Genomic DNA, 16,103 nt, shown 5'->3' on the forward strand with positions numbered 1-16,103 from the left:
CCTGGAAAATAATTGGACTTTTAGTCCAAAACCCAAGACTTTCAGTAGCTAGCTTACATATATAACAAAAATTCCTGCACAGTGGCAGTGATGAGAGGTGGGGGAGGGGGACGAAGCCTCACTTAAAAAAAAACTAGACTGTCAATATTCTGACAGGTAGTAACCCATTAGGGATTACACAGTGATCCAAAGGAGTAACTAAAACCCAAAAAGAGTTTATGGTCTTCAAGCAAAATGAAAGGATTCATGATTTTATCTTAATTCAGAATGGGAGAAAAATCTGCAGACACACCAGGTAAGACTGTTCTTCAAACTTTGATCAATTGGATAATAGCCTAACCGGGCTAAAGTTCTGCCTGATTACTCATTGCTAGATATAGTGCAATTATCCTAGTTGTAGGTTCTGCGTCTTTATCTCCAAAGTTATCCCACGGAAGTTCAAAGCTGTAGAGATAACAAAAATTTAAAAAAATGCTGCAGAAATACACCTCAAGTCTCTCAACCACTGAAAAAGAGATAAAACAAGTTAATGTTCTACCTTAGACACCCTTATCAAAAATGAAAGAAAGGTGATTCACCTTGTAGGACTTGCCAAAACAAAGAACGGAGAGGAGTGGTATTGTAAAACTGTAATCAGAGAGAGTTGAGCCTACTTTCACTTGTTTGAACTTTGTAACTAATGAGCCATTATCTACATATGCTTTCATATTGATCGATATGTGCGGTCAGCAGAGGAGAACTATAATTGGCCTTGATATTCTGGGTTAAGATGGAGAAGAAAAAAAAATCAGTTGGGGTTCCTAGTCTTGATCTTGACCCCTGATGGACAATTCCCATGTGTGGGGGTCAGGGGAGGCCAGGATCAGGCTAGCTGCCATGTCCCCCATACTGCAACCAGCTCACATTTTTAAAAAATTAATTCTGGAGCTGTGGGCGTCACTGGCAAAGCCAGCATTTATTGCCCATTCTATTTGTCCTCAAGAAGGTGGTAGTGAGCCACCTTCTTGACAACTGATTGGCTTGCTTGGCCATTTCAGAGGTCAGTTAAAAGTTAACATTGCTGTGGGTCTGCAGTCACATAAAGACCATGCCAGGTAAGGACAGCATATTTTTTTTTCTAAAAGACATTAGTGAACCTGATGAGGTTTTACAACAATCAGAGTTACATGGTCACCATTACTGATAATGGCCTTTTATTCCCGATTTATTTAATTCACTAAATCTAAATTCCCCAGTCATTGTGGTGGGATTTGAACCTGTATCTGCAGATCATTAGCTCAGGCCTAAGGATTACCAGTCTAGTAACATAACCACTATGCTACCAATCCCTGACACTTAACCCAGACTTGCTCATTTGTATTGTTACGACCAGGTGAAAAAGGTGTCTAGAGGTCTCATTTAGCCTTCATCTGGTCTTACAGTAACAGGATTTAATTTTGAAACACAGTGTTTTGAGCTCCACCTTGGTGAATCCCTGTTCACCACTTTCCAATTATAAGGCAAAGAAATGAGCACAAACAGAATTTCTTAGGGTTAAAGAAGAAAAGTGAAATTTATTGAAACTTAAACTGAAACTCTAATTCGGTTAGCGTCTACGGATACACGCTCTGCCTCATGCTAGCATGCATACGCGATATGCACATGCAATAGAGACAGAAAAGAGCAGAAGAAAAATAGTGAAGAGGTTTGAGGAAATTTCTGAAGAGGGGTTTTTGTTACTGTGCTTCGAGCTCACTGTAGTCCTTGCTTGTAGGTAGATCTTGATTTTCGTTGGGGCCCTTCTTAATCCTTGTTCACTGTAGGAGACTTTTGTCTCTCAGGGTTCATATGTCTTCAATAGCTGGCGAGAGAGCGAGATGAGAGCAGACAGAAGAGAGGTCTTTTCCAGTCCAGGAGCAAACTGCTTTCTGAGTTCCAACACTGTTTCTCCAATTTAAAACTCCTCTAGTTGGCCAGCAGATGGTCACGTGACCGACTGGTTTGACCAGGTCTCTTTTGTGTATTGGGGCAGGGACTGGTTCCTTTGTTCCAACACTGTCTGCTAGTATGCAAAAAACATCTTTCCAGTCAGGGGCTTGGCAACCCCTTGTAATAGGACTTATTTTCTTCCCAGCGACGATTTTAAAATTTAATGTCCATGTGGCAAAATATATGTGCCTCATTCTTGGCAGATGGGGACTTGTATGACATTATGGTAATATTGCAAATAGTAAGTAAGGAGAAACTGTTTCCAATGCAGATGGGTCATAACCAGGGGACACAGATTTCAGATAATTGGCAAAGGAAACACAAGCAACATGAGGAAATAATTTTTCACGCAGCGAGTCCTTATGATCTGGAATGCACTGCCTGAAAGGGCAGTGGAAGCAGCTTCAACAATAACTTTGAAAGGGGAATTGGATAAATATTTAAAAATGGAAAAATGTTTGAACTATGGAGAGAGCAGGGGAGTGGGACAAATTGGATTGCTCTTTCAAAGAGTTGGCGCAGGCACAATAGGCTGAATGACCTCCTTCTGTGGCAGTCTATAATTCAATAGTAATTTCAAAGTTTATGTACAGAAGTGTAAAATGTGCATATGCCTGTGCTAAATTTTCAGTGAAAGGGTTAACGTGTTTCCTTGCATTCCCACCTGCAATTATTTCAATGTACGAGTGAAATCATTTATTTTATGACAAATATGTTAAAATAGTGCAAATAGGAACGAACACAAACAAGCCAAACAGAGGAAATTAAACCCATAAGGTTTTTTGGTGGGGAATTTTAAAAAATGGTAAGCAGGAATTTTTCAAATTCTGTTTCAAAGAAATGTAAGTGAGGGGAAGGCTTGTGTAAAAAAAAACTTGTATCTCCTTTTATTGAGGTGTGCTGGTGAGCTGTTAGTTTTAAACATTTTGGCACCATTTTTCCTCAGCTATGCCAGATTCCATCTCCTTTACATTAGGATTACTAGAGCTTCCCTCTGTGCCTGCAATAGGCAGCAACAACTTGCACTTATATAGTACCTTTAGCATAATAAAACATCCCAAGGCACTCCACAGGAACATTTGAAAACAAAGCACTGACACCGCAATGGCAAGAAATGAAGAGGAGCCAGAATCATTACCTACTTTAATTTCCCTCAGGAACACTAGTTGGGTGCCCACTGGAAAGAAGTCCTTATGCCAGGCCCCCACACTCCGGAAGGAGTGAGAGGGATGGGTACCTGGGCCTATGATGCTGAAAGAAGTAAGTGCTATGTTTCCTCCACTGTGGAAACCAATACACCCCCTGGTTTTGGACTGCAGCCTTAGTCAGCAGCAATTAGAGCTGCCTTAGGTCATCCAGGTTTGCAGCTGCAACTGGCTTTCCACCCAGGTTCTAGGCGCAGGCCTGTGCCAAGTCTGCCTGGGACCACATTAAGACCTAAATCCAAAAATGCAGGTGAATTCAGGTCAGACGCAATGCAATATAAGTGCACTGTGCCGAACTAGCAGCCCGGCTTGGTTGGGGAAGAAAGGAATATCGAGGCCTTGATTTACCAAAAGAAATGTCTGAGGCAGATGCAGATCAAAGCCAGATGGTCACGAAGCAATAGCTATTAATTTCACCAAGCTACTGTTAACGGAATAGGAGGAAATATATGAGATGCAAGAAATTTTGAGTAGACAAAAAGTTATGCAGACTGATGGGGGCAGTGAGAAAACCAATGAAAAGGATGGCAAGTGTAGAAAATGAAAAAAGATGCCAAACTGGTATTAGAACATTACAGCGCAGTACAGGCCCTTCGGCCCTCGATGTTGCGCCGACCTGTGAAACCATCTGACCTACACTATTCCATTTTCATCCATATGTCTATCCAATGACCACTTAAATGCCCTTAAAGTTGGCCCTTAAAGATTGTGTATTCGGGGGGCGGGGGGAGGGGGGGGGGGGTGGGGTGGAGAGGTCAACGATGTACCTAGCTGCACCATATCCAGACAAAGCAGACTTGTTGGACCTCCACTGTCACTGGGTCAAAAGCCTGGAACTCCCTTCCTAACAGCACTGGTACCTACACCAGATGGACTGCAGCGGCTCATGGAGGAGGCTCACCACCACGTTCTCGAGGACAATTAGGGATGGGTAATAAATGCTGGCCTTGCCAGAGACACACAGATCCCATGAAAGAAAAAAGAAGTTCCTCACTCATTCTTTTCATGTGACCTTTCACCACATGCAGGAAGATGATACTGCTGAGTATTCCCAGCATTTCTTGTTTTTATTTCAGATTTCTAGCAGCTGCAGCATTTTGCTTTTATATTACTGAACCATGCTCCCTTGACCTGGGAGACTTTAATGGGGCAATGCAGAGGGAGATTTACTCTGTATCTAATCCATGCTCTACCTGTCCTTCAAATGTTTGATGAGACAGTGCAGAGGGAACTTGATTCTGTATTTAACCTTTTTTCTTCCTTTTTTTAGTGTAGAGGGAGCTTTACTCTATGTCTAACCCTTTTTTTCTATCTCACCCTGTTTTTTTTTGTAGAGGAAACTTTACTCTGTACCTAACCTGTTTTTTTTTTGAAGGAAGCCTTTATACCCCAGGCCCCTTTTATGTATTTTGGTCAAGGAGGCCTATATTTCTCAGGCCCCCTTTATATACATTTTATAGAAATAACTTTATTTAAAAGCAGATAAATAAAACAAAACTCAAATTAAAATGCCATTTTCGACATCTATGATGCATGTATTTAACCTCTTCTGTACCCGCTTTGGGAATGTTTGATTGGGCAGTGAAGAGGGAGCTTTACTCTGTATCTAGCCTGTGCTGTACCAGCACTGGGAGTGTTTGATGCTGATACTAAATCTCAAAGATGGAAAAGTATTCCTTGCTATAATGAGCATGACAATTTGTTGCCTTCCAAAGTGGTGCTACACAAATCTAATAATTAGCAATTTGCCAATCGAAATATGGTAATATTAAATGTTAATTAAAAGGCTGTGTTTGCTGACAATGCAAACTCTAGGTGGTGCAGTACTAGCCCAGGCACAATGCAGCTTCTTCCACCGAAACCGCATTGTCTGCAACTTCAGGCAGCTGCCAGGATTAAAGATGGCGCTGCTCAATTTATCACAGAAAAACAACTTCAATCTGAAAATCCCCTCAATGGCTGCCATCGCCGCCTCCATCCCACCCCCAACAGTCCCCCGCTCCCTCCTGCCATTGCGCTTATCTCTATCGGTCCCTCCTCCGACCGTCTTCTCACCACTGGCACGCTGATCGCCTTCCCTTAAGCACTCACTCCAGCTTCCACTCACACAACCACCCCCTCCCCCACGCCCTCAGCCGCTCGCTCCAGACCTTACCACTGCCTCCCCCCCCACGCCCCCCAGGCCAATTGTTCCCCGCTCCTCGCTTCCTGCCCCCTCACCCCTGCCACCCACACGAAGTAGCAAGGCGAGCCACGTGGGGTGACAGGGCGACGTAGGAGTGAGTGGCCAATAGGAGGGAAGTGGCACAGCCTAGAGCTAGTGGCTGTGGGGGGGACGGGGAGAGTGGAGCAAACGGCAGGAGAGCGGGGTGGTGGGGGGAATCAAGGAGCGTGGAAAAATCGGCCGAGGGGAGTAGTGGGGGAGCAGTGGCAAGGTCTGGAGCAAGCAGCTGAGGGGGGGGGGGGGGGAAGCGGCTGGTGGGGAGGAGGAGGAAGGGGGAAAAAGCATCAGGGCCTGGAGTGAGTGGCTGAGGAGGGGTGCAGCTAGTGGGATGGGAGAGAGTAGCTGAGTGGGGAGAAGTGCGCGGGGGGGGAGCGAAGGTCAGGGATCGAGCTCCAGCCTCAAAGTGCCCCATTCAGCCGCACAATGATGTTGGCATTACGTGATGACGTATTCCCGCGCATGTGCCAATTAGTCCTGGCAAGACATAGGCTGCGCATGCGCAGCATCTCACTTAGAGCAGGAGACCGATAGTACAAGTGCAAGGCTTGGAGTGCTCTGATGATGTCAGCGGGCCGCTGCGTTGTCAGGAGTTACTTTGTAATTAAAAACATTAGCCACAAATCTTGAGGGAATTTTAAAAAATCAACACATGCCTTAAAGATGCAAACTCTTTATTTTATCTCAATCATACTACTAAACTTTAGACTTAACAAGATAAATGCCAGAATCATGCTTGGAGTACCTCTTGTGGGTGATTCCTTCCATTCGTCTCAAAGGTGTTTTAATTCAAATTACAAATTTCAGAGACATGCAGGTCTGGTTTGTGATCAATGAATAATATCAGTTTATGTGTGAGTCAAAGCGTATTTAGTGAATTATGAAAGTCAGGTCTCAAACATAGCTTTGAATATAACATCTGTATCCCAACCTGACTTTGGTGCTGTACATGTAAAAGTAAAGCCAGGTTATTAAACATCTATACTTTCCCCCAATGGGTCAGTTGGTGAAATGAGATGTAGCTGAGCAATAAAACCAGAAGATCCCAGATTTTAAAGTTCAGTTTTTATTTTGCACTGATTCCAACCAAGGTTGCAGCAGAGATGTTACCTTTTGGTGGCCCTGGCTAAAGAGGGAAATCAGCTGGTGTTTTCACTCATGACCTTTGCTCAAGGATGTACCATTGGCTGACAGGCAAGGACAGAACTGTGTTCAGCTGTAATGTACCCCGACCACTGCACCCCCACACCCCTCCCCACCCGAGAATCAAATAATCTGCTGACATTCACTGGACTGGATTTTATCCGGGCGCCGCACTCCACGGCAGCGCCCTTTAAACTCAGCAGGGTGCCCACATTTAGTGGCCACCGAGGAGCCCCTGCGATATTTCACACGGGGATCATTTCAATAGTGGGAGCAAAGCGCCCGCCCTCGATGACGTGTAGCAGCAGCCTCCCCGTCCCCAGCAACAGCGTCCGGCGCCACTGCGCCGCGCCATTTTTAAAAGGCTTTAAGCCCTTACAGTTCATTTTAATGTTTAAAGGCAAAACATAAGTGACTGTCACTAAATAGAAAGGTAAGTAATGGAGGCCCTTCCCCAACACCCCCAATGTCATTGCATGAAATGACCATCAATTGATTTCTCGAATACCCGAACTTTCCCCCCAACCTTCTGATATCTGGCCTCTAACCCCGTCCCACCATTCACATAACCAATTAAATCTGTTTTTCCCACCCCTCCTGCCCTGAAATTTTTATTACTCCCCCCTCCCCACCAGGTTCTCACCTCAGAACTCTGTGCGGAGTTCCAAAAGCGTACGAAGGTCAAACGGAGGCCATAAAATTGGCGTGGGACAGCAGGTAAATTCCTTCGCATATATTTAACGGTTATCTGGATATGGAGATGAAGGGCCCGCCGCCAGGCGGTGGGGAGCGCACTGAGGTCCCCCCTCCGCTGGTAATACACGGCGGGCCCTTCTTGACATCGCAGGTCTAGGTGGGCCTCTTCCCACGGCATTTTACCGGCCCCTTCACCGCGACCCACGGCGTCGAGGGGCCAGTAAAATTCAGCCCACTGTCTCGGCTTTCATGCAAAGAATGGGTGAGGAATCATACTGACTAATGGGTCAATGCATTCATGAGGAGAGAAAAAGGAGGGAGAACTGTTTTTAAAAAGATTAAAACCAATTTAGCAATTTCACAACCTATAAATGATTACCAGACTCTGATTGTTCTCCAGACCTCCACTAACAACTCATTTACTCATATACAAATTCAGATCCCGTCCCTATCACTTATAGCAGGCATGTTTGTGTGAACACAATCTTCCTGCTATATGCGTATAACAGCCATCATGTGTATGTATGTGCAGAGCATTCCTACTGGGAGAATTAATTACCAAAAAGTTAAAGTTCAGTGCAATATATTGTGTTCATCCTTCCTAAATTCTAAAACACTAATCCACAAGCTAGAAATTATGTCAACTGCACTTATCCGGAGATAGTATCAGTTTTAATAAAACATGCAAATAGGGTAATTAGAAAAAATAACAATTTGTCACTGGAGGTTTGCAGCACTCAATCTGCAGCACTGACATCAATCATTGGCTCACTTTCCAATACAATACTGGCTTCCAGTTCTTTCTGCCTATAATAAATGCAGAACTAAAGATACTCTAAACAGCAACTCTGAATTTAACATTAATGCAAATGGTTAATGGTTTTTGCTTTTTCGCTGATGTAAGTAACTACCCATTTTAAACGCAGACCTTTTAAGTGGTGGGGACTGTGCACTATTGGATACAATTAGTTTCTGGACCCAATTATTTACATGGAAGAATGTCGTGGAACTTCACCATCACAAGATATGAGGTTATGAAAGCATAAATATTCATTAGCATTTTAAATAATATTTAAATGGATGAATTATTCTATTATATACTATTTCATGACAAAAGTGAATATCTGGAATTTGGGTGTGGAGTGAGCCTGATTCATCATTTTCAGTTCATTAATTTTAATGAATGAAAAATCGTCTGCTAACTCCCTCCTCACCCCCAAGCACCCTCCCAGCCCCTTGCCCAAATTCCTGATGTGCACTTGTCACCTGAAAGACCCATGCAAAATGCTTATATTTCATCTTTAAACGCTGTTTGGAATTTTGTATGTTTGGTGCAAGCTCCATTTTTACCATAGCAGATAAAATCTTCTAAATAATCCCGATTGTTCCTGAACTCCTTATAAATGTCCTCCTCTGTAAACTCTCCCAGGTAAGCCTGGCACATTTTGAACAACCTGTAGGGGTTATATAGAAACATTAATAATCGGAACAAGAGAAATATAAAAAAGAAAAAAGAAACAATGGTGGAAATCTGAACAAAGAACAGTTCATGCTGGAAATACACAGTAGGTCTTTCAGTGTCTGAAAGAAAAAGTGCTGAACATTGACCTGTCTTTTCTATTTACAGATGCTGATAGGCTGCTGTGTGTTTCCAATTTGTTTTTTTGAACAGAGGAAACTTTGGATTTCTAATCCCTATCTTGCTGTTTCAGCTCTATTTATATGAGAATTTGTATTTGTTGCTATTTAGCAATTTAATTGCATAACTTTGAATTGTTTTACTGTATTACTTTTTCCATCCATCTCTTTAATTATCTCTATGCCACAAACTTTTCCCAATCTCAGGTACTGGGTAGGCAACCCGTTCACAAGCCTGCCAATCTTGTCCTTCAGCCAGAAAGAAGTTGAGGATGATTCACCATCTGATTTTTCCTCCAAATCCTAGGAAATGTCAGTTCATCTCACTTTGTAGCACTCTGGCTAGTAATTCAACTCATGGTTGTTTGTGGGATCTTGAACTATCAGGTGTGGCTCAGATGGTTACACTCTTGCCTCTGTCAGAGGTTTGTGGGTTCAAGTCCCACTCCAACGACTTGAGCAAAAATCAAGGCTATGCTCCTGTGCAATACAGAGGGAATGCTGCAGTTTTGGGGGTGCTGTTTTTAGGATGAGACGAGGCCCTGTCTACCTCTCAGGTGGATGCTAAAGATCCCAGGGCACTATTGCAAAAAAGAGCAGGGAAATATCCCTGGTGTCCTGGCCAATAGTTATCCCTCAATCAACATCACAAAAACAGATTATGTGGTCATTAACATGTTGCTATTTGTGGGAGCTTGCTGTATGCAAACTGACTGCCCTGTTTCTTACATTACAACAGTAACTACACTTCAAAAGTACTTCATTCACTGTGAAGTGCCTTGGGACGTCTGATGGTCGTGAAAGGTGCTATATAAATGCAAGACTTTCCTTTTTTTGCTGTCCACAAAATGACTTCTGCCTTATATAAGTCAGTACATTATATGAAGCACTTAGATTTTTAGATTTAGAGATACAGCACTGAAACAGGCCCTTCGGCCCACCGAGTCTGTGCCGACCATTAAACACCCATTATACTAATCCTACACTAATCCCATATTCCTACCACATCCTCACCTGTCTCTATATTTCCCTACCACCTACCTATACTAGGGGCAATTTATAATGGCCAATTAACCTATCAACCTGCAAGTCTTTTGGCTGTGGGAGGAAACCGGAGCACCCGGAGGAAACCCACGCAGACACAGGGAGAACTTGCAAACTCCACACAGGCAGTACCCGGAATTGAACCCGGGTCGCTGGAGCTATGAGGCTGCGGTGCTAACCACTGCGCCGCCCCAAACTTTGAAACATTTCTGAGGGGTATGAAATGCTGTATAAATGCAAGTCTTCTTCCACACACAATGGTGTCAATAAAGAAATTTTAAGGATGAAGTTTATGATGAAGATCAGTAAGAAGACTGAAATGCCCTTTAAATATACAAATTTCCAACTGTTTTTAGTGAGTTGCGTTGAAAAAGGCAATCTCTTTAATCTGAATAACTCACTCCACAGAAACAACACTTGACCAGTCTATTAACTCTGGGAATTCACTGTGTGGGAATTATACAGAAACAATTGTCCAAACAACCCAAACAATTTTCCCATGTAACACTTCAACTTATTCAACTACAACTATCAAACTGTAAAGCTGTTACACATCAATATTCTCTTAAGTGAAAGCACCATTATTGTTCTACATACAATGGAATGCAATGTCTACTACACTTTAGGTATTCAAATTACAGCATTTGTAGTATTCTTACCTTCCCGGCCATGGTCCACTCATCATCATCACTCCCGTAAAGTCTTCTGTCTCTAGTCCTGGGCCTGACAGACGTTTAACACCATTCACCTCTATTACACCATGCCTGCAAAGTGTACCAAATAAAACAAAAATATCATTGATACACAGGGCTTTATGGCCAAATAACAGTGAGATATGCTCTTTTATAAAAAATATAACTATATGGTAAAAGTCTTTTAGATAAACACTGAAACTTTGGCAAACTTGCTAGGGTATGCACTTGATTTAATAATCCAGACACCACAGTATGAGGGATATCATAAGACACACAGTCTACATGTGTTCCAAGATATATTGAGGGATTTGGTATGACATTATAAACCACAAGAGATTTTTTAAATAAATACTGCCCATTTCGCTTTTCACTTTTGAAGGTGCTGAATTGTGCTGCAGTAGGGTTTCACAGTGCTCTATGGTACCTCACTCAAATGACCATCTTTCACATGTCAGGGAGGAATTGGGAATTGGGCTGTGACAAGCTGGTTGATCAGGTGAGAAATGAGCGCTGGGCGGGGTGGGGTGCGGGGAAGGACGATGAATAACAAGAGGCTCATTTACTTTACCACGACAGTAGCGTTCATGATCCACAATCTGGTACTACTGTCGTGTCTTGGTTTTGACTGTGTATGCCTCTGTTCTGCCATTTGAGAGTCGGTAAAAACTGTTATTTGTTTGCAATGCCTCTAACCACTTCTCTTTGTAGCCATCAAAAGTTGGCATCAAACTACCTGTGGCTATAAACACAGAGTGCTTGGGGCACTGGGAAACCCCAAACCCCTACAGCTGGCAACACACTGTTAACTTAGGTGTTCAATAATTACAGTATATCTCAATGTCAAAAATAATTGCAGTCATTCCATGCTGTCGGGAAATCTAGAAAAACTCTTCAGATAGGGGGCAAGCAACCTTAATAGAATTAAAAAATAGATTGTATTCTCTCCACAACAATCTCTTGGAAATGAACTAAAAATTATGTCTTGATAAAAAATTTCAAACCTAAATAAAGACTGTACATATTTCTTATAGAATGAATATATTATTAAAAAGAATCAGTGGATTTGCTCATTCAGAGAGCCGGTGCAGACACAATGGACCGAATGGCCTCCTTCTGCGCTGTAACAATTCTGAAATTCTGTATGGTTATAGACTGTGTTGTTGGGTATTCCCAAGCGCAGAGGCACCTGCAGTAAATATCATACTGTTTAAATGTTATTTGAGTAAGTAGATTCATATAATCCTAGTGAATATATATATATATATATATATATATATATATACTCATATACAAGTTGAAAGTATAGCCACATATTGTTATAAAATGGAGTACTCATCCAATGCACTGTGAGAACAAGATTGGCTAACTCATATCCCTGGGAATCGTACCGCGAGACCCAGACAGTTAGGCTGACCAAGGAGGCCCCTCACATCAGTGTATAAGACAGTTGCTTTGTGTAACTGCAGACTGCACGAAGCAATCAGGAATGTAAGTTTGATAAAGGTAGAAGGATTCATTGTGAAGACTCAAGGATAGTTGATAAGGGGGTCTGGGAAACATCACAAGATGATCAGGGGGCTTACATGAGCTGATCACGTAGCCACATGATGCCTAATGAGTAATCTAATTGGTAATATGTGTAATGTATGTAATCATTAACAGTTATGATTGGATCATGTCCAGCCAGGATGGGCTGAGTAACTGTTTGAAAAATGTATAAGTATGCATGATTTTCCTTTGTTCGGTGGAGAGGCATCTGGACAGACCAGTGACCTGCTCCCCGCTGACGTAACTAAATAAACTGTTTGACATTGGAGCAGACCTGAGTGTCGAGTGATTCTTCCAGATTCATTCCCGCTAACAGGCTGTAAGCTAGTCTTGCTCCATCAGATGGAGTTTATAAATCTCATGTGATCTGAACCATGATTAATTTTTTAGTTTAAGTTATCAATTGAAATTTTCAGTCAGGTCTTTTTTTAATAATTGCTAGTCACTGCCCTATCTCTATAATCTCTAGGCCCACAACTCTCCCAGATCTCTGCGTTTCTCCAATTCTGGTCCCTTGAACATCCTCGATTTTAATCGCTCCACCATTGGTGGCTGTGCCTTCAGCTGCCTGGGCCCCAAGCTCTGGAATTCCCTCCCTAAACCTCTCCACCTCTCTTTCCTCCTTCAAGATGCTCCTTGAAACTTACCTCTTTCATCAAATCTGCCCTAGTATCTCCTTATGTGGCTCAGTATCAAATTTTGCTTTATAATGTTCCAGTGAAGCACCTTGGGACTTTTTATTGCATTAAAGACACTATATAAATACAAGTTGTTTTACTGAGCTATTTGCCACTCTCTATATAGTCACTTAGATGCTTGCCTATAACTCGCTCCTATGTAGCTGCAATTATTTATATAAATATACAAGGGATTATTGGTGATGAAGTACAATTGTATAATGATATTACTCAGCAATTGCGAATAATTGTAACACACAATCTCATTTCAATGATATTTTTTGCACACCATTACTTACTGTGTTATACCATCCATATCACTGTCTAGGACAAGTTAAAAAAGGGAATGTTTTATTTTACGTAAAAGTTGAACGGACAAAACTCACTTTTCCCAACTCTGGGAGCAGCATTTCTCCAAAGCATCAGTGTAATCCGATTCGGTCAGGACTGTTTTCCCCTCTTTCACTGCAGAGATTTTCGATTCCCACTTCGAAAGATATTCCTGCATCTTTACAGTACGGGGTAAATGAAAGATTAATTAAGAAAAATGTCACTGTGTTTAAAAGAGAAGTAAAGTTAAGACAGTCCATTTGATAATTATCATATTCCAATTGTCTTCTGCCTGCATTCTTTATCCCATTGGAACAGTGATGCCTCATTCCTCACCCCAAGCCTCTTCACTAAGGATGTCAGTTTCCTGCATTTCCAAACTTCTAGCATATTCATCATATTACTCTCAACTTGGAGCAAACTTATTGATGAAAGTAGATGTCCTCATTGATGTCAAATTGTCTTCAATTCCCAGTAAAATAAAAACAGGAAAGAATTGGTTATTATATTTTGTGCTGATGTTCCGTCCACTGAAACTAGAAACACATGGGAAGCGACTGGCTTCATCTATTATTTATTTTTTTTTAGAGATACAGCACTGAAACAGGCCCTTCGGCCCACCAAGTCTGTTCCGACCAAGAACCACCCATTTATACCAACCCTACAGTAATCCCATATTCCCTACCACCTACCTACACTAGGGGCAATTTACAATGGCCAATTTATCTATCACCTGCAAGTCTTTGGCGGTGGGAGGAAACCGTAGCACACGGCGAAAACCCACTCGGTCACAGGAGAACTTGCAAACTCCGCACAGGTAGTACCCTGAATTGAACCCGGGTCCCTGGAGCTGTGAGGCTGCGGTGCTAACCACTGTGCCACCGTGCCGCCCAAAGACATTAGTGAACCTGATGAGGTTTTACAACAATCAGAGTTACATGGTCACCATTACTGATAACGGCCCTTTATTCCAGATTTATTTAATTCACTAAATCTAAATTCCCCAGTCATTGTGGCAGGATTTGAACCTGTATCTACAGATCATTAGCTCAGGCCTAAGGATTACCAGTCTAGTAACATAACCACTATGCTACCAATCCCTATTAAAACTAGTCTTGTCTTTAAAAGGTGCTGCTTCTTGGTATACATTTAAAAAATGTGCTAGAAGAAATATATTTTTAGTATAAATTCATTTAATCCTAACTAGCAATGAACGAGTACTTATTATGTAGAAAGATGCCACCCACAATAGTTACAATACTTCAATACTTTTTGACTGCATTTAGTTTCTAACATACTCATTAACTTTTTTAACCAATTCAAATTTGTCTGCAGGTTCTGTTGTGGGACAGCCCCACCTTATCTCTGCCACTGAATCATCCAACATATACTTACCGGTTTCATTTCTAGAAATATTTAAAATTTAGCAAAACAACTGATACTAAAATAAAATTAACCATTTCACAGATCTAATTGTCAATACCCCTTCTGTACACAAATAAATACTCTTTCCTGGTCCACTCAACCAACACAGATAGTTATGAGTACAGTCCACTCCTTTCTGTGAAGTCAACTGAAAAAAAATTTACATTTGCATAGTGTCTTTCACATCTTCTGGATGTCCCAAAGTTCTTCATAGTCAAAGAAGTGTGTTACCATTGTAAAGCAGAGATTTTGAGTTATCCAATGATTCCATTTGTAAATCATAAAAATGGTTAAAGTAATTTAATTACAAGTTCTGTAGTTTTAAATTACTGGATAAATTCAACCTTTGCGTCAAAAACAAATTTGAATTAACAGGAATAATCCGTACAGCCATTTGATGAACTTGGTTAAATTAAGTGATATGAACATCGGTAATTACAGATAGAACATGAAGATTCAGAAAAGGATCACTGTTTTTCTAAATAAATGGGTAACAAAACATAGCTGTTTTCACAGAGCAGCCAGCAGTCTCAGAGAGCAATGAACCTACCTGATAAGAAATTGCTCTGCATGAATCACACTTCAAATGATCTGGCATGTGGCTGGAGTGAAACTCTTCATCATTCAGGTTAGGTGATTTCATCTCAAATCTCCCCGATTCTTGAAATTGCCCTGTACTTTGAGAAGCATACTCTCTCTGCCTATCCTTCTGCCCGACTCCACTGGCATTGTCACACAGGCATACGGTTAGAACTGCCGTGAGAAAAAACCTCATGATGGCCACTGCGATGGCTATCAGCGATATGTTCAATCACGATTATTGAATGTACTGAAGCAAAGGCTGGCATTAAAGATTTCAAATGCTGACGTGGAATGGTACTCCTCAGTCTCTTTGTGCTGCACCAATGAGGAAATGAAAAGTAGCAGCTGTGTGATTTTAAAATGTACTGCGAGGAGAAGAAACACAGAATCTTTGAAAAGCTGCCTTTTAACATAGTTTTGCAATCCTAACCCAAATTGTTTCTTTTACGCCTAAGAATCTACAGAATCAAAACACATCTGGCTCTGTGTGAAATAATTACAGTTTTAGAGATTATTAGTATATCTTTGAGGACATTTGGCACTCTCCCCAGAACAGTTTTCCATTTTTCTGGTCACCTTAGCACATAGACCATCTCAGGCTTGGAAGGCAGCCTATGTCTCTTGCCTCCATTGATCCTAGTCTGAACTGGTCAATAGATGGTGATGATTCTTCCATTCATTTCATCTCCCTGCAGGTGAGAAACACCAGGGGCTGAATTTTGGGCCCCTCCAACGTCAGGAACAAAGGCGGATGGGGGCTGAAAATTACGTGGTCAGCCAGTGTGCTGGTTTCCCGACCCTGTTCCTGACGTTGGCCATTTTGACCGACGCGGGATTGGGGCCCGGGAAAGCCACTGCCACCGTAAGGCGGGCAGGCAATTAGGCTTGTTAAGAGCCTTGTTAAAGATAGGTTAAGGAGGTTGACTGGGAT

At 41.9% G+C, this 16,103-nt stretch overlaps 1 protein-coding gene across 1 annotated transcript; it reads right to left on the reverse strand.

The window, feature by feature from the left end:
- Positions 1 to 6,051: 6,051 nt before the first annotated feature.
- LOC137381464 (marginal zone B- and B1-cell-specific protein-like) lies at positions 6,052 to 15,488 on the reverse strand. The gene is made up of 4 exons (XM_068054093.1): positions 15,141 to 15,488; positions 13,222 to 13,343; positions 10,575 to 10,679; positions 6,052 to 8,687 (listed from the first exon to the last, which is right to left on the reverse strand). The coding sequence occupies exons 1-4, from the start codon at positions 15,363 to 15,365 to the stop codon at positions 8,522 to 8,524; spliced, it is 618 nt and encodes a 205-aa protein (XP_067910194.1). The 5' UTR covers positions 15,366 to 15,488; the 3' UTR covers positions 6,052 to 8,521.
- Between the last annotated feature and the right edge of the window lie 615 nt (positions 15,489 to 16,103).

Source organism: Heterodontus francisci, chromosome 22 (genome assembly GCF_036365525.1).
Source record: "Heterodontus francisci isolate sHetFra1 chromosome 22, sHetFra1.hap1, whole genome shotgun sequence".
Taxonomy (NCBI): Eukaryota; Metazoa; Chordata; class Chondrichthyes; order Heterodontiformes; family Heterodontidae; genus Heterodontus; species Heterodontus francisci.

What these genes read in the sequence shown, in the direction of transcription:
- LOC137381464 (XM_068054093.1), bottom strand. Translation starts at nt 15,365, where the DNA reads ATGAGGTTTTTTCTCACGGCAGTTCTAACCGTATGCCTGTGTGACAAT. An exon ending in TGCTCCCAGAGTTGGGAAAA is followed by an intron (nt 10,680 to 13,221) that starts GTGAGTTTTGTC and finishes TACACTTTGCAG; the next exon opens with GCATGGTGTAATAGAGGTGA. An exon ending in AGTGGACCATGGCCGGGAAG is followed by an intron (nt 8,688 to 10,574) that starts GTAAGAATACTA and finishes TAACCCCTACAG; the next exon opens with GTTGTTCAAAATGTGCCAGG.